The 25,794-nt window shown below is 33.9% G+C and overlaps 1 protein-coding gene across 3 annotated transcripts in view; it reads right to left on the bottom strand.

Moving 5' to 3' along the window:
• Window positions 1-2,157: 2,157 nt before the first annotated feature.
• Bclaf1 (BCL2 associated transcription factor 1) overlaps window positions 2,158-25,794 on the bottom strand; it is a 32,004-nt gene continuing 8,367 nt past the window's right edge. The window contains exons 3-13 of one of the 3 annotated variants that reach the window (XM_010626569.2): window positions 23,073-23,186; window positions 20,863-21,768; window positions 18,893-19,558; window positions 18,573-18,742; window positions 16,274-16,379; window positions 15,087-15,171; window positions 12,695-12,870; window positions 11,418-11,598; window positions 10,218-10,364; window positions 4,728-4,940; window positions 2,158-4,599 (exon numbers count right to left, since the gene is read on the bottom strand). In XM_010626569.2, coding sequence (XP_010624871.1) covers window positions 4,594-4,599; window positions 4,728-4,940; window positions 10,218-10,364; window positions 11,418-11,598; window positions 12,695-12,870; window positions 15,087-15,171; window positions 16,274-16,379; window positions 18,573-18,742; window positions 18,893-19,558; window positions 20,863-21,768; window positions 23,073-23,176 — 2,760 coding nt within the window. In that variant the 5' untranslated portion in view covers window positions 23,177-23,186 and the 3' untranslated portion in view covers window positions 2,158-4,593. Of the gene's footprint in view, window positions 4,600-4,727; window positions 4,941-10,217; window positions 10,365-11,417; window positions 11,599-12,401; window positions 12,565-12,694; window positions 12,871-15,086; window positions 15,172-16,273; window positions 16,380-18,572; window positions 18,743-18,892; window positions 19,559-20,862; window positions 21,769-23,072; window positions 23,187-25,794 lie in introns of those variants that run through there. The other 2 variants (XM_010626570.2, XR_780707.3) reach the window with 2 other exon arrangements.

The raw sequence follows: 25,794 nt of genomic DNA, 5'->3' as shown, positions 1-25,794 counted from the left end.
ACAGGGCCTGTTCCTTGGCAAAAATCTACCACTCAGCTATAACCCCAACCAAGAACTAAATTTTTCCTGAAAGATCTTTAATCATACAGCTGGGTATGGTGACACATGTCTGTAATCCCAGATACTTGGAAAGATGAGGTAGGACCATTAAGTCGAGGCCAGTCTTGGCAACCTAGCAAGACCACACCTCAGAGAAAAGTTCTGGAGATGCAGCTCAGTGCTGAAACAAACAGGCTCTAAATTCAATCCCCAGTGTTGTCCCCCAAGCAAATCTAATCACACATTTCTACACCTGATCTTAGCCAAAAGACCAAGCAGCAATTAACACATTTCAATTTTTTTTTTTTACTCCAATTATAGTCTTAAGATCCTCCTTGGCATTACTAAGCCAGATAGGACTTGATTTTTCAACCTGCTATAGATCATTTTAACCATTCTTCTGCTGCTACCTTGTTCTATGGTTGTCATACATTATGAAATTCAATACTAGGTAGTGTAAGATATTTGTTTTTTTTTGAGACAGGGTCTCACTAGATAGTTGAGACTGACTTGGAACTCACTATGTAGCACAGGCTGGCCTTGAACTCAAAGCGATCCTCCTGCCTCAGGCGCCTGAGTGCTGGGATTACAGGCACACACCCCCGCCCCCAGCTTGAGAACTATTTTTGACCCTGCTCCACAGCGCATCTACTTATGACCTGTTTTGTTTCAATACCCCCATCTAGTGTTTAACCTATTATCAAAGTGTAACAATGCAGGACTGATTTTTGTCCAGGCTACTACTAAATTGCTTTTTTAAAACATACTAGGTCTAAGTAAACACTAATGTAATGTGTCTAAATTTCAAGATTTTTCAATCTGTTTAGAAGATAGAGGGAAATCTACAATCCACAAAAATAGTGATTTTTAAAAACCTCATTTATAAACTGAATTAATGAGAGACAAGAAAACTTAATCTCTAAAAGTATCAAAAAGACAGAAGGTGTGGTGGCACATGCCTATAATCCCAGTATACGGGATGCTGAGACAGAAGGATTCCAAGAACTTTAAGTCCAGGATGGGCTACATAGTGCATTCAAAGCCAACCTGAATTACACAGGAAGACCCTGTCTCCTAAAAACATCAAAAAGGTTGGTATGGTCATTCACATTTACAATTAATTCCAGGACTTAGGAGGCTGAGGCAGGACGATCATTACCTAAATGAAAGTCTAGTCTACATGCATTAACAAGCCTTGGCCTAGACTGCAGGGCCAAGTACCAGTCTCAAAGACAAATGCCATCAATGCTTCACTTCAAATCCTGTCAAAACCTTTCATCTCTTATATCCCATTTTCCAATTAAAAGCACAAATTTTAAGTCATTCCTCATACCTGGCAAATCACTGCATTATTTGCTCAATGCTTACTGCATTATCTGAACTTCTCCACTCAAAAATCTGATGTTTTGATAAGATGCTATTAACCCACCAGCTTTTTGCCTCGATGCATTTCCTAACTGTATACTGATTCTAACCAGCTAACTTTTATAGTTTAAGAAAACTGTTTTTTGGTTATTTACTAAGCTACTGTATTTTTAGAAAAAAGAATTAATTTCCATCGTAATATTATGATTGCTAAGGTCCCTAACACAAGAACAGAACAAAAATGGGCTGAGGATATAGCTCAGTGTCACTGTGCCTGCCTAGCAAGCACAATCCCCAGTACCAAAAAAGGTTAAAAATATACATCTGAATTTGATTTTCTTTTGGCACATACTAGGCATTGAGCCTAGGGTTAAGATTAAGGTCACTGAAGCACAACCCTAGCCCTTTTCCTATTTAGAGAAAGGGTCTCAGTAAATCACTAAGTTGCCCAGACTGAGCTTAAACCCATGATCCATCCTCCTGTCTCAGGCTCCCAGTGGGCTGAGATTATACTCATGCTCAGCCACGCTCAATTCCTCTATCTTTCAATAATGGCTCACTTACCAATTAAAAAATTTTGTCTTCCCAACAGAAAGAGTAAATAGCTTAAGGAATTTTAGAAAGCATTTATCAAGCTACATCACACCAAGTTTTCTAACCAATAAGTTCAAAGTCTAAAATCTAGAAATAGCCATAAAAATCAGTTGTATACAACAGAGGAAGTCTCACAGTCAGGTAAACAAACAACTGCAGTTACCACTTCAGACATTTTTATTGGCATATGACAATTTACAAGGGTCCCTGTTGCATTATACATCACACTGAGTAAGAATCGTTTAGCCTTCTACATTCATTCTTACTGGGTAATTTTTCTCCAATTGTAATTTAATTCCCAACAATGATTTTAACTGTGACAAAAACAAACAAGAGCAATTCCTTGAAGCAGACTGCAATTGAAAAAACGTTTTGCTTTTTGTATTAAATTCCTAGGATGTTAAAAAATTATACACACCTAAGAACTGAGTCATGGCCTTATTAAACAGCTTTTTTTTTTTTCTACAAATACCTTTGGTTCGTCTTTATTTCCCTTCTCCAAGCAAAAGTCTGTCAATAAAGTATCAAAGTTATTTCCTGGCACTTGTAAACAAATATCCCTACCAAAAGGAACCATTCAGCTTTTATAACATCATAAAGTGTGGAGTTAAACTGTGATTTTAAAAAATACAGACTTTTTATATCATTCTTGACTGTGAAAAAGGTAACCATAATGCCATTCTATTGCAGCGTTCTCACACTCAATCTACCCTACTATATTCTGATAGGATAGGCTTTTTTCAACTGTATGAGAAAAGTAACCAAAATTAAAGCAATGCATTTCCACTTAAATTATAACCTGCCCAAAGGACTTAAGTAGCTTTATTCTCAACTCCCTACTGAATAATTTCTTAGCAAATCCTCTTTCCTCTTTTACCTTTCAGTGGAAAAGCAAAGCTACACAAAAAAAGACACACATATGGATTCTGTGTCTAATGAAATAGTAACTGTTAAAAGCAAAGCGTACTTACGTAAAATAGAATGGTACAGAAATAAATGTTGGGGTCTCAGCATGTTGCTTTGAAATTTAAATAAGCATTATTCTAAGAGGGTGTTATGTCCTAATTGATGTAATACATCTCTTCTCTGCTTTGCTAATTTCAAAGATAAAATAAATGACGCAATACTAAGGACCTTAGACAATAAATATCAAATATACTGATTTTCCTTTTAGTTTTGTTTAGTTTCAAAAGCTCTTAACAAATGTCCCTGGCTTCAATCAACGTGCCATATGCACTGCAAAGCATCAAAAATGAGGATTAAAGAACCACACACTTAAGATCTTCAAAAGTTCACATTTATAGAATAAGCATTATCTTTAAATGCAAAAATATACAACTAATTCGGGTGCTGAATTAAAATGAGATGTGTTTTAGTTTTATATAAACACACAGACTTAAATAAGTTTACTATTTCAGATTTTCATTCTTTTAAGAGCTATAGACAAAAAATAATTCACATCTGAAAGATTATCTGAAAGAACCCTTGGAAAGAAAAAGCTACTTTACAAACTGTAAGTGAAACAGGGAGAAAAACAAAGTTATATCAATGCTACAAGCTTCCTGCCAAAACCTTTTATTGATGATTAGAACTGTTACTAATGAATAATTATACCTGTCTATATTTTCTTAAAGATTATACTACTAATTTTCAGCTATTCAAAAGTTCAAACATATATAACCTATGAAATCAGGTACTGGTCACATCAATTTTTTCTGCAGATTAATCCCCTCCATACCAACATTAGGATTACAGATTTTGTTCTTTCTTTCTAATACCAAAATATCCTGTGGGACTGGGACTTCTTTACTTGCTATGTTATTATAAACCAGTTCCTTCTCAAACAGGTACTTAAGACCATGACTCAAACTACCAAATGAGAATCAAAAGAGAACGCTGAATTTTGAACTCAAAGCCTCCTAAGAATGGTTCCTACAGGCCACTACTTGCTTTTAGTAAAAATACATTTTCTCACATCTTTTAATCCACCTTAACAGTCTGTACTTTTTAAACTATTGGCAAAGCATTTTTTTCCTCATCTGCTAAAGTGTTACATCAGCTTAGTTTACCAAAGTAATAATTTTTGTGGTACACTTCAAAAATTAGTTACCCTACAGATGTAGTGTTCAAAGCACTCTAAGATGTTAAACAGATGTATACACTTAAAATAATTAGTGTGGTCACTATAAACAATTTCTGTTCACAGATTTGTATGTAGAGCTAACGTTTACTTCAGAATAAAACATTAACAGGGAAGGAAGAGAATCAGAACTTTCACAGAGCTGTACTTGACCATATCTTATAGACAAAGCAGAATTACAATGCATGTAACAAAAACAGTAAAAGTATTTTTTAAAAGTTGAGAATTACAAATATGGTACGTAACAATTTTCTACTTTATTTCAATACATTTTCAACATACAGTCTACTATTTTTCAAGATATCTGAAGACTTAAAACAAAATTTCTATAGACTACTTGCAAACAGTAAAATTTAAGTAAAATGCTTACATTCTTATTTGAAAACAAAATTTAGGTTAAAAAAAAAATGGTGGGTGCAAGTCCTGCTCTCTGTAGCAATCTTACTTCAGAGTTACTATTCCTAAAAAAGAAAGAAATTAAGTATTAATAAAATGAATCAAAATTTATGCTCTTAAAAAATTACTGGAAATTGCCACCCAAACCCATACAAAAGAAAATCTGTCAGTATTACAAGGAAAAAATTTCTACCTTTTCTTCTTTGCGCCTGTCCTTCTTGTCTTCATTATTGTCCATAGTCTCTTCTTCATCTTCAACAATCCCATCCCCTTGGTACTTGTCATGGGTCCATTTTGGACTGCTACCTGATTTTTTGAAATTAAAGCGCCCTCTGCCACGTTGGAAAGTCCCACGACCTCTTCCTCTTTTGGCCCAATAATCCACACCATCATCTCTGTCATCATGCTATACAAAGGTTTAAAAAAAAGGGCATCTTTATTATAAAGAAAATGATTATAAGATTGGTAATGTTTAAAACACAAAACCAATTAAAATTAATTTTTCAATAAAAATATATTCCACTGTCAAATAATTACATCATACTACTTAGTAACTCAAGCACCAAGCATTATCCGAACAATTGTTTGGAGAATCTCAAATGCTAAATTACCATTGACTTTTCAAATTCTGACTTCTCTGGTTTGCATCTTACTTCAACCTAAATCTACTTGTTCCTATGCTGCACGCAATTAGAAAGAATAATTTCCCCCCAAAAAAATTACCTTATCCATAGGTGTCTAAAATGTCACAATACTAAATATAACATTCACAGAATAAAACAGGTGGTATGATTTATACCTAACACAAAATTTTAAGATCCTACAGAGTGGGAGATTTAAATCTAAATCAACAAATAAGAATCAATAATCTGGACTAGGATGCTTCAATGACAAATCACTAAAGATATATATCCCCCTTCTTAACTAACATAAAAGACTGCAAATCACACTGCAACCTTAAGTTTCCCTTAACTGTGTTCAAATACAGACCTTCCAACTTAAATATTCTATTAATTAAAACTATAAAAGTATGTGACTCTGTAAGATGGAGAGGTATTATTTAAAAACAAAGCAAAAGGCCAAAAGTTTCTTGCATGCAAGTTAATTAACTTCTAGCCACCTCTACTTATTGTCTTGAATTTGTAACCCACAAAATAGGAATCACAATAAAATGATGTTTCTTTAGCAAGGAAGCAGGTATAATGCAGCAAATGCTGCACAGGCTAGAGTACTGCAACTGACCAACTATCCAAGTCACTAAAAATTTAAGTATTACATGATTTGAGAATCTTTTTCAAAACACGGTATCTACCTTTCTATGTATTCATCTAATGCAGATTATCCATAGGCATAATAAAGCCTGGGATTTTACAAGTAACTGACAGACTACATAAAAGACCACTTACCAATTGTTTAACCTAGCACAATCAAGTGTACAGGATCTCATAAAGAATGATTTCTGGAACTATCAAATTTGAATTTATCACTAAGAATTTCACTGGAAACTCAGAATAAAAATGTCACTCAAAGTAATGTCCAGTCAATCAATTTTATTCATGGCACTAATACCACCAACTCTAGTTTGTGGGGATTTTTTTGTCTTATTTGTTTTGTTTTTTGATGGTATTTATACTGTATTCCATAAATTTTCAGGAAAATGCAAGAAATTTTGGAGTAATGGTACTTACTTAAATTAAATCTTAAGAGGAACTATAACTTTGGACGACCTGAAAATTTATTGCTTCGTTTTAATAAAGGAAGATACCCTTGAGGGAACACAGAAGATAGGTTTAAAAAAATGTGCCTCTCTCCCTAGTACCTGACAAGCAAACATTGAATGGTAGTGATGTTTAAGTATCATGTAGTACATACTATGGGCAAGGTATTGTTCCAAGTACTTTATGCATACTTATTCATCTAATCATCACAACAACCCTATACAATATTACTGTGCTATACTTCTTTTGATTAAGAATTAAGGCACAAAGAAATTAATACCTCTTATGACTATCACCCACAAGATACATTTTCTAGGCATCTTAGTGTCAATAAATAACTAACCAAACCTAACAGTTAAAAATAGAAAAGGCAGTAGAGCAAAGCTAAATATCAGAGCATCAGTTAAATTAGTCATTACTTTCTTTAGGTGGCCTTTTTTTTAAAACAGGCTCTTGTTATGTAATACAGGCTAGCGTTGAAATCACAATGTAGTCCAGGCAGGCCTCATGATGATCCTCCTGCCTCAGACTCCAAGGTGCAGAGATAACAGACATGCACCACCTCATCTGGCTACTAGTCATTATGTTTAGATGTACTATCATCTGAAACTTGACAAAGAAACATTTGGAAGGTATATCTTTCAGACTATGTTTTGGCACTACCAGGGATCAAAGCCAGGGCCTTGCCCATGTCACGTAAGTGTTCTACCACTGAAGTACACCTCAGCCCTTTTCTAAATTTTTGAGACAGGGTCTGAGTTGCCCAAGCTGGCCTTCAAATTGCCATCCTCCTACCTCAGACACCCCAGCAGGTGGAATTTCAGACATGAACAATCACACCCAACCTGAGATTTCTTTATACCAAACATACTTTTTCCTCAAATTCTTACCTCTAAGAATACACTCATTATAATTTTTTTAAATTAAATTATTTCAGAGTTGAGGAATGGCCAGAAGTTAGATGTTTATACCTAAACAAACATGTTAACAAAGGAGTCTGTATTAGATCTTCTGAATCCTCTTATCTCTTCTCCATAGAATAATGGAAGTTTCAAATGCCTACCAAAACATCAATCCTGACCCCACAACCACCACCACACACTGCCTCCATGAAGGACTTTCTCTCCCTCAGAAGACATCAACACAGGAAACTTAAGCACTTAATACTTTCTCACATGCTCCAATTCTTCATTCTCAACCTTCCATGGAATTTCAGTTGTTTATTGAAAATATTTCCACATCTATGTATTAATTTGTTTTCAGATAAGAATTTGGAGGGCAAACAGTATACTTTCAAAACTCTACAGGCAAATGCACAAGAGTCAAATCCTGATCCCATTCCTACTAGCTACTCAATGTCTGTAGTGTTTTTTTTAATCTGTAAAAACAGGCCCAAACTCAAAAGGACTAAATACTAAAGTTGATACGTGTAAAATATTCAAAACAGCATCTGCTCTCATACATAAAGCTATTATGTTAGGCATTATTACTAAAACGTATTAATGTTTCATCAACATGGATAAAACTTCTATGCTGGTTGATTATTCTAAACAGAACCTAAGGGAATGTTTTTTGGTTTTGCGTCTCATTTTTTTCTGAACTTTGTTTCTATTCTCAACACTGTCAGAAAAGCCACCTTTACATAAGATGAAAAGGATTTCAAATTCTAATTTTCACATAAAACTCAAGTTGCATTTCAATGGCTCATAGAACCAAAATAACTTTGAGAAATGACTTAGAAGAATGTATTAATATGCTAGTTTTACTTATTATTCTAATGAACATCAATGTGTGCTACATGCATAGGTACATTTTATGTACAGACCAGAATTTGGAAATATAGCTTGAAATATAGCAACATGTACGCTTTTAAGTAAATTCTTAACTCACTCATTAATAATAAGAATTATAAGTCAACCTAAAATGACTGTCTCAATTTAAGGTGAAATCTATGATAGCAGATTCTCAAAGAATGCCAGGACTTGATCAATTATGTTTTTATAATTTCTAAAAGTGGTAAGCACTATATAATTATTTACTTCTCATTGTGTCATAACTTTTTGACCTTTGTTTACTTGTCTTGCACTTTAATATTTCTTAAATGAGGGTCAGGGTTTTAGCTCAGGGTAGCCACCGCCTGCCTGTTAAGTTCAATCCCAGGTACAAAAAAAATAATTTTTCTCAAATGAACTTTAAAACACTGCTCTTCTTTTCTCTTCTGACTAGGTGATCTTGTCTCAGCTTTAGCAGTGACCAATATGACGGTTCCTAAATTTTTTGATTAACTATTATTAACTATTTATTGGGCACCTCCTTTTGATTTCTCCTACTCACTTTAAATTCAACTGGCCCATAAGAGAATTCTACCTTTCATCTATGCTCCCTAGAACAGAATTTAACCTTCCTTCCACCTAGATTCCCTATCTTAAATTCCTTCCTCTAATTAACAAGACTGAACTAGGGCCAGGGATTTACCTCAGTGGTCCTGCTGCCTGCCTACCAAGAAGAGTGAACTACATGGTCTCAAGTTCCCTATAAATGCTTATCTTTCCTCAAGTGTAGCCCATTAGCTCAGGCATTCAGTGCCTCCCCAATCTTCTAACAACCATGCTTTTTCCATACCCCCACTTAAAAATAAAACTTATTACTTTCAAACAAACTGACTCGCTGCTTTTTAGTTTTCCCAAACTTATTATATGAACTATATCCCTTGAGTCCTACAGCTCTCTAGACCATGTTGCCTCACCCCTTCTATCTGTAGCATATATATGCCTCCTGCGTGTTCAAAATTCAAGTTTGACTCTCCCTTGCAAAGTCCACCATTTCCTCCTTCGTGAAAAGCACTATATGAATTAGAACACTCTCACAGTTGCTTTTTCATTCCTAGTATCTAGCATAACAGTAGCCTATTAATCTTAAATCAGAAAGTAGATATATCTTTTAAACTTTTCTATAATTAAATCAAATTTTTTTTGCCTTCCATATTGTTAACAATTTAGCAGTTTTCAGAGAAATACAAACTGAGTAAACAGTATAAATAATACCCCTTATCAAAATTTATGTAACTTTCTCAAACTCCAGGGTCCTTAATCCATGATAAAAGCAGCAAGTGGAAGTTAGTTTTTGAACAATATATCATTCACTTTCCAAACAAAAGTCACTTCATAATACAGCTTTCCAATCTAAGCAGAATTGCCATGAGCATTCAAGTTTACTCTAATATATTCATCAAGTCAAATGAATGACAAAATCTTCTAAATCTACTTCTATTTTCTTTCTTTGCAACCTAACCTCTGAAACATGACTGCGCTGAAAAAACTAAAAAAACCTCTGGTAATAGTTTTGGTATTTCAGATTTGTCTCTATAATAAAAAATACATCCAAGACAAACCACCAAAAGTTACCCTCATCTAGAGACCCATCAGAACCCACCATCTCTAGCTTTATTCTTAGAAAACAACTTCAGAGGGAAAAGCAGCTCCATCAAAGGAAGCATCAGATAGTGAACGCAGCAACTTTTCTAAACATAATTTTGGGTCTTCCTTCTAACCCAATGAAATCTGATGGCTTTCTTCAGACTCTTTATTATATATACTATGAAAACAATGCATGTCTTTTATTTAAACAGCTGTGATAGAATAAACATCTTAATGAGAAGTTTCTACAACTATCACTCTTATAGACAGATATGAAACATGTTAAGCTTAACTAGACTATAATGTTCTCTCAGGATGTGGCTATCATATAATCAGCCTATATGTGATGTCAAGAAAATACTGTGTAAGACTGAAGGGACCCACATTTTCAAAACTTCAAAATCTCCGAGTAATGATTTATTAAAAAAGGTCTCCCCACCATATGGTGAAATCTTCTCATAATAGTGGATTATCTGTACTCAAATGTAGTCACCTAATATGTCTTGAAAATTAATGCAAACCACATAAACACAGATTTCTAACACCCACCAAGAAGTACTTCTTGCTCTTTGGGGTATATTCTGGATCCCATTCCTCTTCCTTCGGTCTCTTTTGAAAAGAAGTATTTGAGTTGTTTGGACCAGTATTTGTCCCAGCAAAAACTCCTCTGGCTCTTCCTCTGCCTCTAATTCGAAACTGATTAACATTAACAGAGTTGTTTAGTAATGCAATCAAAGGTATTTAGTTACATGCAAACACTAATTTTACTGCAGTAACAACAAAACAAAATATATATGCCCTAATGTCCTACACCTAAATATAAATTTTATATCCACTAAGGATGGTAAGAATGGCCATTTTATACCATAAGCAAAAAAAAATTCTGCCTGCTCAAAGCTGAGCAGGTTAAGAATGATGTAAGCATTCGAAGATTGCACTTTCATGACTTGAATTAAAAATTTAAAATCAAGTCTCCACCCACTTTACAAGCCAAAATAATCTAATTCCTCTGAATTATCACAGGAGTCCCAACTGTTCAACCATGTCTGTTATTACATGAGAAAAGCTCTTCTCTTTTACCAAATGACCTAATTAAGTAAGTCCCACACCAATACCCACCTATATATACACTCATGCTAGGAATCAAACTAGAAATTAAAGAGCCAAATAAGATGTACTACTGGGCTGGGGATTTAGCTCAGTGTTTCCGCTGCCTGCCTTGTAAGCACAAAGGTCCCGATTTTGATCCCCAGTACCAGGAAAAAAAAAAAATTCTTAAATTCTATTTACAAAGAAAACAAATAAATGGAACTTAAAAATAAAAGTTGTACTACTAAGAAGTCATTAAATGGCTGTAACAACTTTATGGAAACAGATATGCATGTGCTAGATAGAATAAAGTTATGATTTGTATGACTGATTATACATATAAACAAGGACTTGAAGAAAACACACAAAGAAAATAACTAACAGAGACAAATAAGGAATTTTTAATGTTTTAGGCAGCTTTTCAAATACTGACTAAAGAAACAGGTCTCTTACTCCTGGGTCTCTAAGGATGGTATTTAGCTGAAAGTACGTAGACACTTCGAGACCTCCAAGTGGCACTTTTTAATGAAGATAATACTTTAAATACAATTTTCATTTTTTGAGACAGGAATAATCTCTAAATCATTATTTGAATCTCCCTATGTAAGTAATCTAAGATAAAATTGTATCAAATGATCAAAGATAATTTTAATCACTTACAAAGGTTCCTCGTGGTCGGCTAACTCCTGCAAAGCCAGAGTACTCTTTCAGTTCATGATGGGTTTTAAACTCTTCTTCTCGTTCCTTCTTACTTTCCTTTTCTTCTCGAGAACTGGGAGAAGAGGGTGATGCTGAAGAGGATGAAGATCGCGAATGATCTTGCTCTCTACTTTTATGTTTACTGCAAAATAAAACAAAAAGAGTTCTATTTTTAAAAACACAAAGAACCCTATTAAATCTTACAATAAGAGGGATATTTTTTTAAGTTAAAAAACTATCCCCTATTAAGATTTACATATGTAAAAATAGGGTGTTAAGCTTTGCCACAGTCTGTTTCCATTCTCCTTCAAAGTTTGTTTTACATTACTACTATAAAACATGCTATGGCCTGCCAGTTACAAACTAGTAATCTGAAAACTTCAAGAACAAGGTTCAATTCTTCAATATTTTTAAGTTAACTTATAAAATCTTTACTTATTTTAATGGAAGGAAAAGAACAGTAGGAAAAAGAATTGCAAAAGGCCAAGTTTCAAAATAACTGCAGTTTATAACACAATGGTGAGAACAGTTTTTATGGTTTGGGCCATAATACCATTATAAAAAATGAAAACCATATGACATTACAAATACCAGTCGTAAATTTAGAAACACAAGTAAAATCCACCATTTACCTAATGAACACCAAGAAAAACAATGATCTATAATACGTTGTACTTCTATTATGTATTTGACTCTATAATAATCGAATTTACATGATTCTAATACAAAGCTCGAAAAGGTCATACCTGCGGTAACTCTTACCACTGCTAAAAGTATCCATGGAAACATTATTTTGAAAGACTACTACACATTGCTATTTCTAGTCCTTCCTCCCCCCCATTTTTCCCATGTTAAACCACTAGATAATCAGTTTAAAATTCTTGTACTCTGGGTGTTATGAGTTGAAAAAGTGCGGAATCAAGCATAACGAACCAAAGTTCTTACACAAACTGTTTCTAGAAATGCACTGCATTGAAGTCCAACCTCCTGATGTAGCCTGGATAATAGGACACATTAATTTGTCATTTTTTTTTTCAGTGTTAGCTTGCTATTCCAAAGTTTTTGTCCTCATCCACCATAAGCCGTGTAAAAGACAAATACATTTTTGCTGTAAAACAAATAATTTTAATTGTTTAAATTTAAACATTCGATTACACATTCAAAATTGAAAGCAATTAAGCTGACAATTATTATGGCTAATTAGAAGCTAAAACCTAACAGACAATTTTTTAAATTACCTGTCATCTTTGTAAGATTTGTATTCCTTGTAATCTTTTGGAGTTTTGTCCTGCTTTCTTGATCCACTGGATTCCCTGGAGCCCTTGGAATCCCCTCGTTCTTTGCTTCTTTCTTTTCTACGGCGATCAATGTCATGCCGAAGATCAGCAGAATCACACCTTAGTTTTTTATCTCCCTATAAAAGACATGTAGAATACAGATTTCAGAGAAGAAATAGAAAAGATACACAATTAGATTTATGCCAGTTTCTAAACTGGCATTTTAGTATCAGAAAAGAATGGATCAAGTACTACACTAGCATCATCCTTAAGTAACCCATCATTTTTACTATCTGTGTACAAGTGCAGTGAGATTGGAGAAGTTATTTAAAACTGATTATCTTGAAAATTTTAAAGATTTTATTCAAAGCAATGCATAAACTTTTTTACAGTAAAATGTTAACATTTTTCCACTCAAAACATCCTCCCTCATCCATCCTAATTGCTTTTAAAATAGTTGAACAATGACAAAAGTTATAAACTATATGGTGTTGTAAACTTCTGCCTAAAAATTAAGATTCTTAAGTAATGGTTCTCATTAACTGTCGCATGATTATCATCAACTTCTTCCCAAATAAGCTGACAAACCCAATTTAAAAAAAAAACAAAAAAACAAAAACAGTTCAAAAGAATTCTGCAATTTCCATTAACATGCAAGTGGAATATGATTAATGAAACCAATTGAGGTTGAACAAGGGTTGAAACAATGCCAGAAAGATATTATTCGCAATCCTGTACTCAGTATCTTGGGCCATATACTGCCCTTGTCAATTCAGGTATTGCAACGGACATTAGTTTAACTGGGTCACAATTCACCTCCTTCTTGTTCCATTGCTTTTTCAAATACTATATAATTTAGGAAGATGGAAAGAGGCATCTAGGAATGAAGAGAAATTATACATCAGTAAGATGCTAAGCAATGTGGACATCCTTGCTAGTATTCAACAACATGAAGTATTTATTCTGGGAAGTCTAGCTAAAATATTCATCAGCATTCATAAAACTGAAAGAAAAAAATATTTCTCCAAAAGATTTGCTCCTAAGAGAACGAAAAAAATCTAAACAGCAAAAAACTTCCTATTCACCTAGGTTAAGTCCAGAAGTTAACAAATGAAACTACTTTGTATTTCTAACTATATATACATTAATCAAAAATTAACATGTTAATTATTCATTCCACTAAATAGAAAAGGATAAAAGCCAATGTCAAATCATCATCATCTATCAGTTTTTACTCGTCTTCTGGTTAAAATCTGGTATTATGTATTGAGAAAATACTCACTGTCAGAGCACAAGGACAGACTGCATTATTAACAAATTGTTAACAAAATTAATACTAAACCCACAGTATTGGGAGTTAGACGTTAAAGCAAAAAAACTCACTTCTCAAAACGTGTTTTTCCAAATCAGAGAAATCACTTTCATACACTAGATTCTACACCCAGTTAGTAGCATGCCCTCTTTAAAAAACTTACATATGACCACTGTTACTTCTCCTAATATCAATTTAAAAATAACCAAATATTGCACAACTATGTAAGATTTATTCTTTTTTTTATTAGAAAATCAAGGTTCACTTTAAATTTTTCCACATATAAAAAGTACTTACTGATGGCCACAATTATAACCAATTACTACGTGCAAAAGTGCCCTAAATTTTTCAAAACAGACAGTTGCTCGTTGCTCATGATGGCCACAATTATAACCAATTACTACGTGCAAAAGTGCCCTAAATTTTTCAAAACAGACAGTTGCTCTCATCCTACCCTTTTCTGCATTTTTACTACCAGATACCGTATGGCCTGCCATATATGCTAGTCTACTTAGTAAATGCCAACTGTAAATGATCAAAATGTATGAAAAGTCCCTGAAATTTCACTCTCAACAAGTCCTTCCCCATGTCTCAAGAGTAAAAGCCAATCCAGACAATCCAATAGTGACCAATACTTTTTCTTCTTACAAGGTTTCAGCAATAAATCAGTTCTCAGAATGCTTATTTCTTAATCTATATCAAAAAGTGTCCAAAGACATGGGGATAAATTGTGGTTCCTCCATCTTACCTCATAGAAACCATTTATACACTTGATTTTACAATCTTCCTTTGTCTATCCACAGACTATATTTTCTTAGGACCACTGTTTTTCAATGAAGCACTTTCAAGACCTATTCTTATTTAACACATAATGTCATCTTAATTTCCTCTAGGGAGAAATACTATGCACAATGCCATAAATACTGTGTGTTTACAAGTTAAAAACAGGAGACGTCTATGAGCATTCTGCCTTAAGAGAACATTTAGTACAACTTCATTAATTAAACTGGAATGATAATGAAAAGAAACTCAAAAACATACCTTCTGATTTTCTTCTTTAAAAACTCTCTCCTCTCCTGCTAAACGGGTGTGCTTCCTCAGGGCACTTGGAGAGATGTCAATTCTCCTTAATGTAAAATAAAGTATTTGTAGTCATGCTTTTAACTTTATGATTCAAAAGGTTATGTAAGATTTCCAATTTTCATGACATACTAGAAAAGTTATTTCTCAACCAATCACTAATTTAACATGGTAAATCTATTAATTTACTTCCTAATAGACAACTTACAAATAAAAATATTAAGAATTAAAATACCTGATGAATATAGATATGAAATTTAGCCTTTTAAAATAAATTTATTTCTATCAGCAGAAACAGAAAATCATGTTTTGATTGAATATAATCAGTTTAAGAGCGGATCATGGAATTTTAATACAGTAGTTTCCTCAATGAACACATACGAATTACTAGCTCAAGAGTCCATACTTTTACAAATTTCAGTTTATTTATTTCAATCTGCACCTTCCTCTTTAAGCTATTAAATGCAAATTCCCAATGCTTCTTTAGCAGTCATTACCTAACAAAACCGTAACAGCTGAGAACTAAGCAATTATTTATAACCACTATCAATAATTGTCATTATCCTACAAATCAGACATTATCTTTATTCTGCAGATAAAAATCTGATGTCCAACAATTAAATATGTTCCTGATAATGCAATGAAGAGAGAGCAGAACAACTGCACCTACACAGTTGTCTTGACTTCAACATCTGTGCTCTTGTCATGAAAATTAGCTGTACCTCTCACCAAGCTTTTAATTTTTGTGCACCCAAGATTGAACCCAGGACTTAATGAATGCTAGGTAAGCACTCTAAGCACTGAGCTACATCCCCCAGCCTGCACCAGACATTTGTATTTCACAATCTTACTGGTAGTAAATTCAAGGATTACTCTAGATCTCCATGCCCCTCTCAAAAAACAAAAAAGCCCTCAACTATTTAAACTCCATATTGCAAACTGATTAAGAGTATTTTCAATTGTAATGATTAAGTTTAGACCAAGTAAACTATAAACTTTTGAAACTTGGAAATACATTTTTCAAATATAAACAAGAAAACTGGTTTACTAGTGTCACGATGACAATATATTTCCTGTATACACTTTTTTTTAAAAGTGTCTTCATAACAAAACAACAGTTTTATTTGAAAATTCAGTACTATACATACCTGTGTATCTCAGGGCTCTTTTGCCGGGTACTATGTTCTTCAGTGGCTTTCTGATACGAAGTAAACCGCTCGTTTAGGGTCACTGCAGGTGATTTGAAGTATTGCTCTGTTGATTTAGGAGAGACACTGCCGAGTTAGGAATCTTTACTTTTTAAGGGGATTTTCATTTGTGACAGAAGGGCATGTAGCAGGTGAGAAGAAAATAAATACTCAAGGAACCTAGCAGAAGAGAATCGAGTGTTACAAAAAACTCCTACTCTTTCCTTTTTAACTTCTTATACCTCAACAAGTAAGTGATTGCAAACTTCCTCACAGGTCCATCAATAGTACATATAATCCAAGAACAACTACATATTAAGTCAAGAATCTAACTCCATTGTAATGCACTACTTCCTCAAACAAAAAGAGACAGTACTACACATGGATGTCCTTCTACCTTGCCAATTGATAAATGAAGAAAGCTACTGCAAGTAATCATTTACAGAAAACAAAATATACAGAAATAACTAAAGAGGGATTGAGTAAACTAACAAAATTATTTCATCAAGAACTACATTGGCCTATCAAAAGAAATGGCTTTACAAAAAAAAGGTGACTACCATTCAAGTGGAAAAACATATTTAAATCCATTTACATTAATTACTCCAAAACTCTGGCATCTTGGCAAACCTGACAGCACATCCGACATGGTTATCTTGCCTTTCTTTAAACAACTTTAAAGTTACAATTATTGCTGATGTTTTTAAACCAGTTCAAGATATGCTATAAATGTAAAAGATGTATCAAGTCATGAACTATGAAATGTTACATTATGAAGCAAGCTATCTGCTTAACAGGTCAACATACATCTGTGTCAACTTACCGCCCAATATCCAGCACATGTCTCATAACCAATCATTAAAACTTGAAACGGCCACTACAAGGGTAGTGCCTCAATCTTAATTCCATGAAACCCAGGAATTTGAGCTAGTAACTCAGTTTTTATGCCATTTTTGCCAGGAAGACAGAAGATTCAACTTTGCCTGTATCTTTCAACAGCTATTTTACTTTGAAACAGGGATTTTGCCATTTCAAAACATATTCCAGGACCTAGTTACAATGAAAAAGAAAACATCACTGGGCATTTTCAGCTCTGTATTAAGAAAGAGCTGTTCAGATCGGTTGTACAATACCAATTACGAAACATAACTACAGTTCTTTTAAAAAAGGAAAAAAAGATGAAAAAAGAAAAAAATATCAAAATCTGATCTCAAAATTCAGCAATAAATTGCAAAATGTGAAGTCAAAAAAGTGAAAAATGAAAAAATGTTAGTGTTTCATATTTTTATGTACCACAGTAATATGGTCACAAGCTGGTTCACAAATGTACTTATAGCCAAACAGCAAAACTTGTTACCATGTTTAGTTATAGCCAAAAAGAAATCATTCACTGTTTTGAACTATCATACACAAAAGGAATTGCTAGTGACAAGTTTTAACTATTACTGAGCTGTTTTCATGATAAGCTTAAGGACAAGAAAAAAGGGCTTAAAACCAACAGCCATGGAGGTTTCTACCTAGGAAAGAACCAATTTAACACAAAAACAAATTTTAACCTAACTGCCCAAAACATCATAGCCTAAAACCTCTGAAAATTATTAGTAGCAACTATGAAACTAAAATTATATACTAGTGAAAACAGAAAATCTTGAGTTGGAATGAAAATCTTTTATCTTTAGGACCTAAAGAAAAGTTCTATTATCCTAGTTAGTAACTACTCATGTAATCACTACCCAGTATGCTTTTTAAATCCTTGGACTTTCTCCTTTTAAAAGCCTGATAAATTTTCTTATCATCATTTTTCTAACAAATTAAGTAGCAGAAAAGACAGGAAATTAAGTTTCTCCACTAGTTTCAGATTTCTCTAAAAACTGAACAGAAATTGAGTAACAGTAACAACTGCATGTTATAAAGCCATGTCTATAGTACTTATCACAAGTCATTAGCATATATATATAAAACACAAGATACTTAAGCATTCTTCACTTCAAACACACTGTAATGGCACATTTTTAAAGACTTTTAGCATTAAATATACTTCATATTTTAACATGATAGTTTTTTAGAATGTTTTAACTCTAGCATTTTGGTCATTTATTAACTAAGCCTCAAAGCTAGCAAGACTGATTATCTTCCACAGAATTTTTTCTAAATTTTTCAGTGTTAATGCACACCTGTTAGCCTGGCGTATTAAGCCTAAGTACCCATTTATTTGCATGCAAGAGAAATTTAATAAAAATACTAAACATATTAAGCATACCTTTAACATGATGAACCAAGGACACAATGTGTTGTATAAATGACTCTGAAGTGCTTTTGCTGGCCTGAGGCAACTTAATGTGGTCGAAGATGGATCGGAATTCTTGCTCCTTCTTCACAGAATGGACAAGTGTACTAGCAAGTAGCCTGTCTTTAGTCAAGGAGGCAGGTCTGGAACATATCAGTAACACACACACACACACACACAAAACAAAATACACCATTGGTTTGAATGTAAATATAAGCACGTTTAGAAAAGAATTAACTGTAATATTAACTAATTACCCATAGATTACTTACTGAGCATCAATGTGGAATTACCTGTTAGAATCATCAAGAGGAACAGGTGCCATTTTGAGTTTGACTTCAGGACGGTGTGAATCACTGGCTATCATTTTGATTCTAAGTGGACTCTCCTCTCTGAAGGTAGACTTTTCTCTTGCATCCAGATTCTTGTGTAGAGGGGGACTGTAATCAAAGAGGTCTTTGAGCTTTTCAGACTTTACCTGCTCAGGTGACTGAGTTTCTTTCTTTACTGTTATTCTTTCAGAACTTTTGTCTTCTTCTTTGTGCTTATCTTTAGTAGTGCTTGGCCTTTCTACTACATAGCCAGTCTCTTTAAGTTTATAATTTTTTTCTTCTCTAAATCCATCACTTTCTCTATTGCCTTTCAGCGAAACTTTGGACTTGTACTTGGATCCTTCCTCCTCAGTATTCCGATGAGATGCAGTAGCAAAACTTTTACCCTGATCTGCAAGGACTGACTTCCTGAACTGTCTATAATCCTCTGTCTCCTCTGTGTCATCCCCTTCCGAATCATTAAACTTTTGTTTTCCAGACTCTTTATCACTGAAGTAATCTAGAGCTTCCTGATCTTCCCATTCTCCCTCTGCCCTCCCTTTCTCTGATCCTTTCTCCTTTGGAGCCTCTTTATCCCTGGTATTACCCCTATCAAGCAGGAATACTCTAGACTCTTCATCTGTGAACCTGTGAATAAGCAAAGAAGAGGATAGTAACTCTGGATTGCATTCATTGTAGATCACTTGAATACTTAAATGTATTGCCATTATCACAGGACCAGCAGTGAGAGAAAATAACCCTACTTCAGATTCCACTCTGAAAAATCATTAAAAGTATCCATATACAGAACTTACATACTGACTTAAAAAACATATTCACATATTAGACTTCCTATTCTACTTGGTCACACCCAATTCTGCACCAATCCAAATTTCTACAGAAATCCTATGATACACAATACAGATTGAATTAAACTTTGAAACTAAAGACCATTAACAGAGTAAGTGCCTATTCTACTTATAATTACCTCAAAATTTCAGGCTATTTCACTTATATTTCTAAATCATATGAGTAAGAGCTCATATAAATGAACTTAAATGCAGCTAATAATGCTTGTCATTTAACACTCTATCCGAAATATATAAAATACAAACTCTAGAAAATAATCTGGCAATAACAGAAAGCACTAGCTCAATAAAAAACTGTAGGTTGTGCAATATAAATAGTATGTTTGCTCTGTTTCCTCACTTTTGTCTATTCATACTCCATTTGTAACCAATTTTCATTAAGTTTCTTAGAAACTCTCAGCAATGCCTGAAACCAAGTAACTAAAGTACTGCCGTTAGAAATACCACCATCTCTTCTAAAGTTAGGCAGAGCTTATTAAATAATGACAGCTAGACTGTTTATACTACTATACAAGAATGTACAAGAAGGATTCCCCTCTTTCAGGTTTTTGGATCTATTCTTCCTGAGACCCTCGTCTTTTAGAGACAGGAGATTTACTGTACATAGATCATATTCTAATAATAAAAACAACAAAAATGCTCTCAATCACAGGCCAGGGATTTAGCTCAGTGGTGCTGCCGCATGCCTCACAAGAATAAGGAATGGGGTTTCCATCCCCAGTACCAAAAACAAAACAAAACAAAACAAAACAAAAAAAAAACACTCAATGCTCTAACAAAATTAATTCCTCGTTTTTATGGTCCTTAACATATCAGTTTTTGCATTACACTACTCAATTCGTCCTCATTTGTAGCATTAATTCTACCCTGACTGAAAATGAATAAAACTGAAAAACACAAATTAATTTCTATTAAAACATTTAACTTCCAACATTTAACATATGAAAGTTAACAACTTGTAACTCTCATGAAATAGTAAAGTAGGTCATGAAAAAGAGCTAACTATATATCACAATTCAACTTAAAAAGTTTTTAATTCCAACAGAATGGGAAGAAATCTAAATTCCCTACTTCAGTTCTTACCTTTTTAAGAACTTCCCAGTCTTTGCAGTTTCCTGATCTCCTCCATCAGGATAAAAAGATCGTCCCCTAGACTCATCTCTTGGAGCGTTCTGTGGTGTGATTGTCTTTGCAGGGCTTCTTCGTGAGGGGATATGATGAATTGGACTATTCTGAGAAGGGCTGTATCGACTAGATCCATTTCCAATAGAACCAGATCCAGACCTTTCAGGACTATGCTGAATGGAATGTGAATGCTGAGAGGGGGTATTTTTTGCAGAGTGGACTGTACTAAGCATGGGGGCATCAGAGCAGGATGAACTCTGACTAGGTGGTGTAGCAATAGGTGAAGGACTGTGGGGTGATCTGGGACTATTATCGTAAGCAGAAAGGCCAGGCCAAATATCGCCAGATGTGGCTGATTTATTAAATTCATCAATAGATTCAGATGGATCATGTTCAAACGTATCTTTCGGTTCTTCTTGAGATTTACTTTTCAAAGGACTGTCTTCTTGGGGTTCCCCTTCAGGTTTTTTGGTTTGTTTTTCCTGAGACCCTCGTCTTTTAGAGACAGGAGATTTACTATATGGGGATGAAGAACGAGATGATGATGATCTTGGAGACCTAGAAGATCTGTATGACCGGCGAGATCTGCTTCGGGATCTTTGAGAAGAAACTGATCTTCTTTTTGGACTCCTGGAACGTGAACGACCTCGTCTAGGACTCCTAGAGTGCCTTCTATTCCAGACAGGTCTATAACCACCTCGATGATATCTACCTCCTCCTCCTTGATAATACCCTCTACCCCTTCCTCTGTACCCATAAGGTCGTCTCATTCCTCTATTATTTCTGTAATCCCGACGATAATCTCTAGAATAAATACGATCTCTACTACGAGATCTTGAATAAGTCCTGGAACGAGACCTAGAACTAAAAATGAAATAAATATCAATATAAGAAAAATAAAATATTCCATTCTACCATTCTAATACTTCTGGGTGAAAATAAATTATAAGAGGCAAAAATGTGTTTTTTTAAAATCTCGTTCTTACAAAATTTTACTGTTTTTAATTTTTAAAAACAAATTTCTAAGGTAAATATTGAGAGAAATTAAAGGCCTAAGAAACAAAGGCACAGAAAACATGGGGAAGAAAATCAAAGCAGCCTCAATAAGACACATTAGCAAATTACAGTATATCTAGCTTGAATCTTAAAGTGACACTGTAAAAGAAAACTTAATGGAGTGCCACCCTATGCTATAAATGGGGGAAAAGGTAGTTAGGCCTAGAAAAAGAACACGGAAACATCATAAACTACTACACAGAATTCCTCATTTAACAACCAATTCATTTAAAAACAATCCTACAGGAATGCAACTCTCCTTAAACATGGAATATCTACCTTCGAAGCTAAATCTGACATTTATTCTAAATGGGTTATGTTTTTGTTTTCATTGTGTGCTTTCTACTTCCTGTGTTACACTATCACTACTGAAGAACAGCAGAGTTGGCAACTTTTAAACATCTCACTAGATATTCCTCATTTAACGACCTACCTGTTTAGCAGCTGTTCAGACTTAAACTTGTCTTTTTTTTTTTTTTTTTTTTGGTACAGTTCTGTACACCATGTTTACAAAGCCTCAATGTCTTTTTTGGTACCATACACCTTGTTTATACAGTACTGTAATTTCTACTGATTGTGCTATATAGAGTACAGTACTAGTTTTGTCATTATACATTACAGTACTGCATGTAAAAAGCAAATAAGAACAAAGTCATCAAGCTGGAGTTTCCTTTCACTGTTTCTTTGTTCTGAATACCACAATGTATATACTACATACAATTCCTCATCTAGCAACCAATTCCTTTAACAACCACTCTGCAGGAATGCAGCTCTTGTTAAACAAGGATGCCTGCACTCAAATCTAAGCTGACATTTATCAGCTTGTAACTTGGGACTACTTTCAATTTTTCCAACTCTAAAATGATAATAGATCCATTTCATAGGGTCCTTAAGAATCAAATACATTAATAAGATTAGCACCATTTCTGCACACAGCAGTCATGCAATGCAATAAATACCATCCGACAGAATTACTATTAAAAGTTAGCAGCGCAGGGCTGGGGATTTAGCTCAGTGGCACTGTGCCTGCCTTACAAGCACAAGGTCCTGAGTTTGATCCCTGGTACCAAAAAAAAAAAAAAAAAAAAAAAAAAAGAAGCACATTAATTCACCTGTATCTCTTCTTTCTAGAGTGAGATCTTGATCTTGATCGAGAACTAGACTGTGATCTAGACTTTGATCTTGAAGAATGTGATCTAGAATTGGAGCGACCCATTTCTTTTCTCCTAGTCAAATTAAAAAGCAAACATTGAAATCATAATTAAAGTTCCACATTATTTACTTATAATCAGATACAAATATAATTTTACAAATCATTATCATTCTTTTCAAATGAACATTTAGAAGACGGGTCAATTACTCTTTACCAAAACTGCTTTCACCTGCCTGACAGGTGCTGTACATTAAGGACACAACAGAATAGTTCTATGGACTGTCTCTCCTATGTGCCGTAATTTAAAAAGGCATTAGGTGCAGAAGCCAGATGAGCAATATTAGACTGCAGCAATGTGTCAGGTATTATTCCATGCCCAATACAAATACTGCCTCTTCTGTAAAAAAGATTCCAAAATATCATAGACAAAGAAACGGAAACAAAGAAAAAGTGGCTTAATAAGGAAAATAAATCTACCAAACTGACATCATAGCACTTTATGGCCTTGAAATGGGCCTAAACTGACCACTCCATAAATACAATACTCTCTGAGTGGTGCTGGGTAGTTTCCTAAAGGATTAAAGGTCACTAAGTCTTTTGCTATGTTCTTTGGTACTGGGGACTGAACTCCGGTCCTCATGCTTGCGAGGCAGGCGGTAAAACCACTGACCTAAATCCCGGACCCAAAGGTCACTAAGTCTTTACAGCTGAAACCATGGCTCTGCTCTCAGTAGCCATGACTGAAAAATAAAATGGGTCTATGTGACAACTGTCTAGTTTACCCTATGGTTTTCTGGTTAAGAAGATGAAAAAGATATTGGAGAGATTACTGCAATCATAAAAAGACACCAGTATTTTTTAAATAGTATAGACCACACTCAATATAGCAATCAGTAACAGAACTAATTTGTACCTACTCTTCACAAAACATTTTTTAAATTTATATACATATGAATATGTGGCATACACATACAATACATATGGCAAATCACTACATACATTCCAAATACCACATTTTCAACTTTTCAGTGAATCCTAAGATTATAAACAGCCTCCTAAGCTTATTTTTGCTATGTACAGTTGACCTTCAAGGGTTAAGGGCATTGACACCCAAAATCAAAAACATGTATACTATATTTTTTATTCCCGGTATATACCAATAGCCTGCTATTGAAGAGAAGCCTAATCAAAAATATAAACAACACATTTTGTGCTGTTTTACGCACAGTAAAAAACATACAATATAAAATTTGCTAATGAAACAAACTGTCCAAATGGAAATACTATCACTTATTAGTATCAAACAAATGAATATTCCCAATGAGCTTATTATCACAATAGCAACAAAAGATGTTGATGAATTTACAGTAATATACTATGTAATATATTTAATTTTATGCAGTTATTATTTGAAACTTCACCTTTCCAGATTTCTATCTTTCTTAAAATGGAGCCATGTACAGGAAGTATTGAAAACTTGTTTTTATAAAGTTCTGTTTAAATTTATGGTAGTAAATAATCAAAGACTTGTCTAGCCAGGCCTGGTGGGACACACCTTTAATCCCGATACTCAGAGGGTAAGGCAGGATCATCACAAATTCAAACCCAGTCTGAGCAACTTAATGGTTTAGCAAGATCCTGTTTCAAAATAAAAAATGAAAAGGGCAAGGGAGGTAGTTCAGTGAGAAGGTCCTAGGTTCAATCCCTAACACTTAGGAGTAAAAGCACTTTTGTCTACATACATTTTAAACATTTATAACACTTTTTTCTACGTTACCTGGTTTGACTACAAGTTGTTACTAATCTACAAAAAATATCCATATAAAGTGGACCCAAGAAATTCAAACCTGTGTTATTCAAGGGTCAACTGTATAACTATTTCTAAATTTTGACTTATTACTAAAAATAATCATTTCTATAAAAATCATCTTACCTTCTAACATCCTGAAACTTGCATAAATTTAAATACTATGTCCTACAATCAAATATCTGTGATGGCACTTATTTCACCTAGTCTTTTTGCTCAGTAGGTCAACAGTATTTGGAGATGAATTATGGAAGCAGTAATGATAATGTCTGCACACTGCGTCCTCAAAGAATACAAATGAAAAAAGTTTCAGATACTTATTTATAAATAGAATGCTCTATCACCCTTTTCCTTCTATTCTCATCTTCTCAGTCCCAAGTAAGAAAGACAAAAATACAAAGTATAGGTTCAGGGTTCTAAAAAGTGAAATAACAATTCCACAACACCATATGAAACAAATTTAGCATTAAAAGAAATCCCATACCCAGTGGAACACAAGTTATATTTGGTTTGGCAAAATCCTGTGATTTTAACAAAACAGTGAAAATAGGAAACAATCATACTTAACAATATCTAAAGAATCTAGACCACTTGAAATTGTGACACTTGACCAGTATTTGATTTCAAAATACTGTACTGTCCTTCTTGAACTTTGTGATGATAATATGTAAGTTACAGTCATTCTGATTAGTTTTATTTCAAGAAACTGATTTTCTCCACTAAGATATTCATAAATATTAAAAGAAATAAAAAACCAGAGCTGCATGTTAATTTTGGAGATTCCCAACAAGGCGAGATTCATTTTCATTGTATTAAATCAAAACATTTTTGACTTTATCAAGAGCCACAGGTTCCGTGCTATATAATATATATT

The sequence above is a fragment of the Fukomys damarensis genome, unplaced genomic scaffold, assembly GCF_012274545.1.
Source record: "Fukomys damarensis isolate Sample0158 unplaced genomic scaffold, DMR_v1.0_HiC HiC_scaffold_14, whole genome shotgun sequence".
NCBI lineage: Eukaryota > Metazoa > Chordata > Mammalia > Rodentia > Bathyergidae > Fukomys > Fukomys damarensis.
Note: the sequence above shows the minus strand (reverse complement) of the source record. Positions and strands in the feature narration are given on the sequence as shown.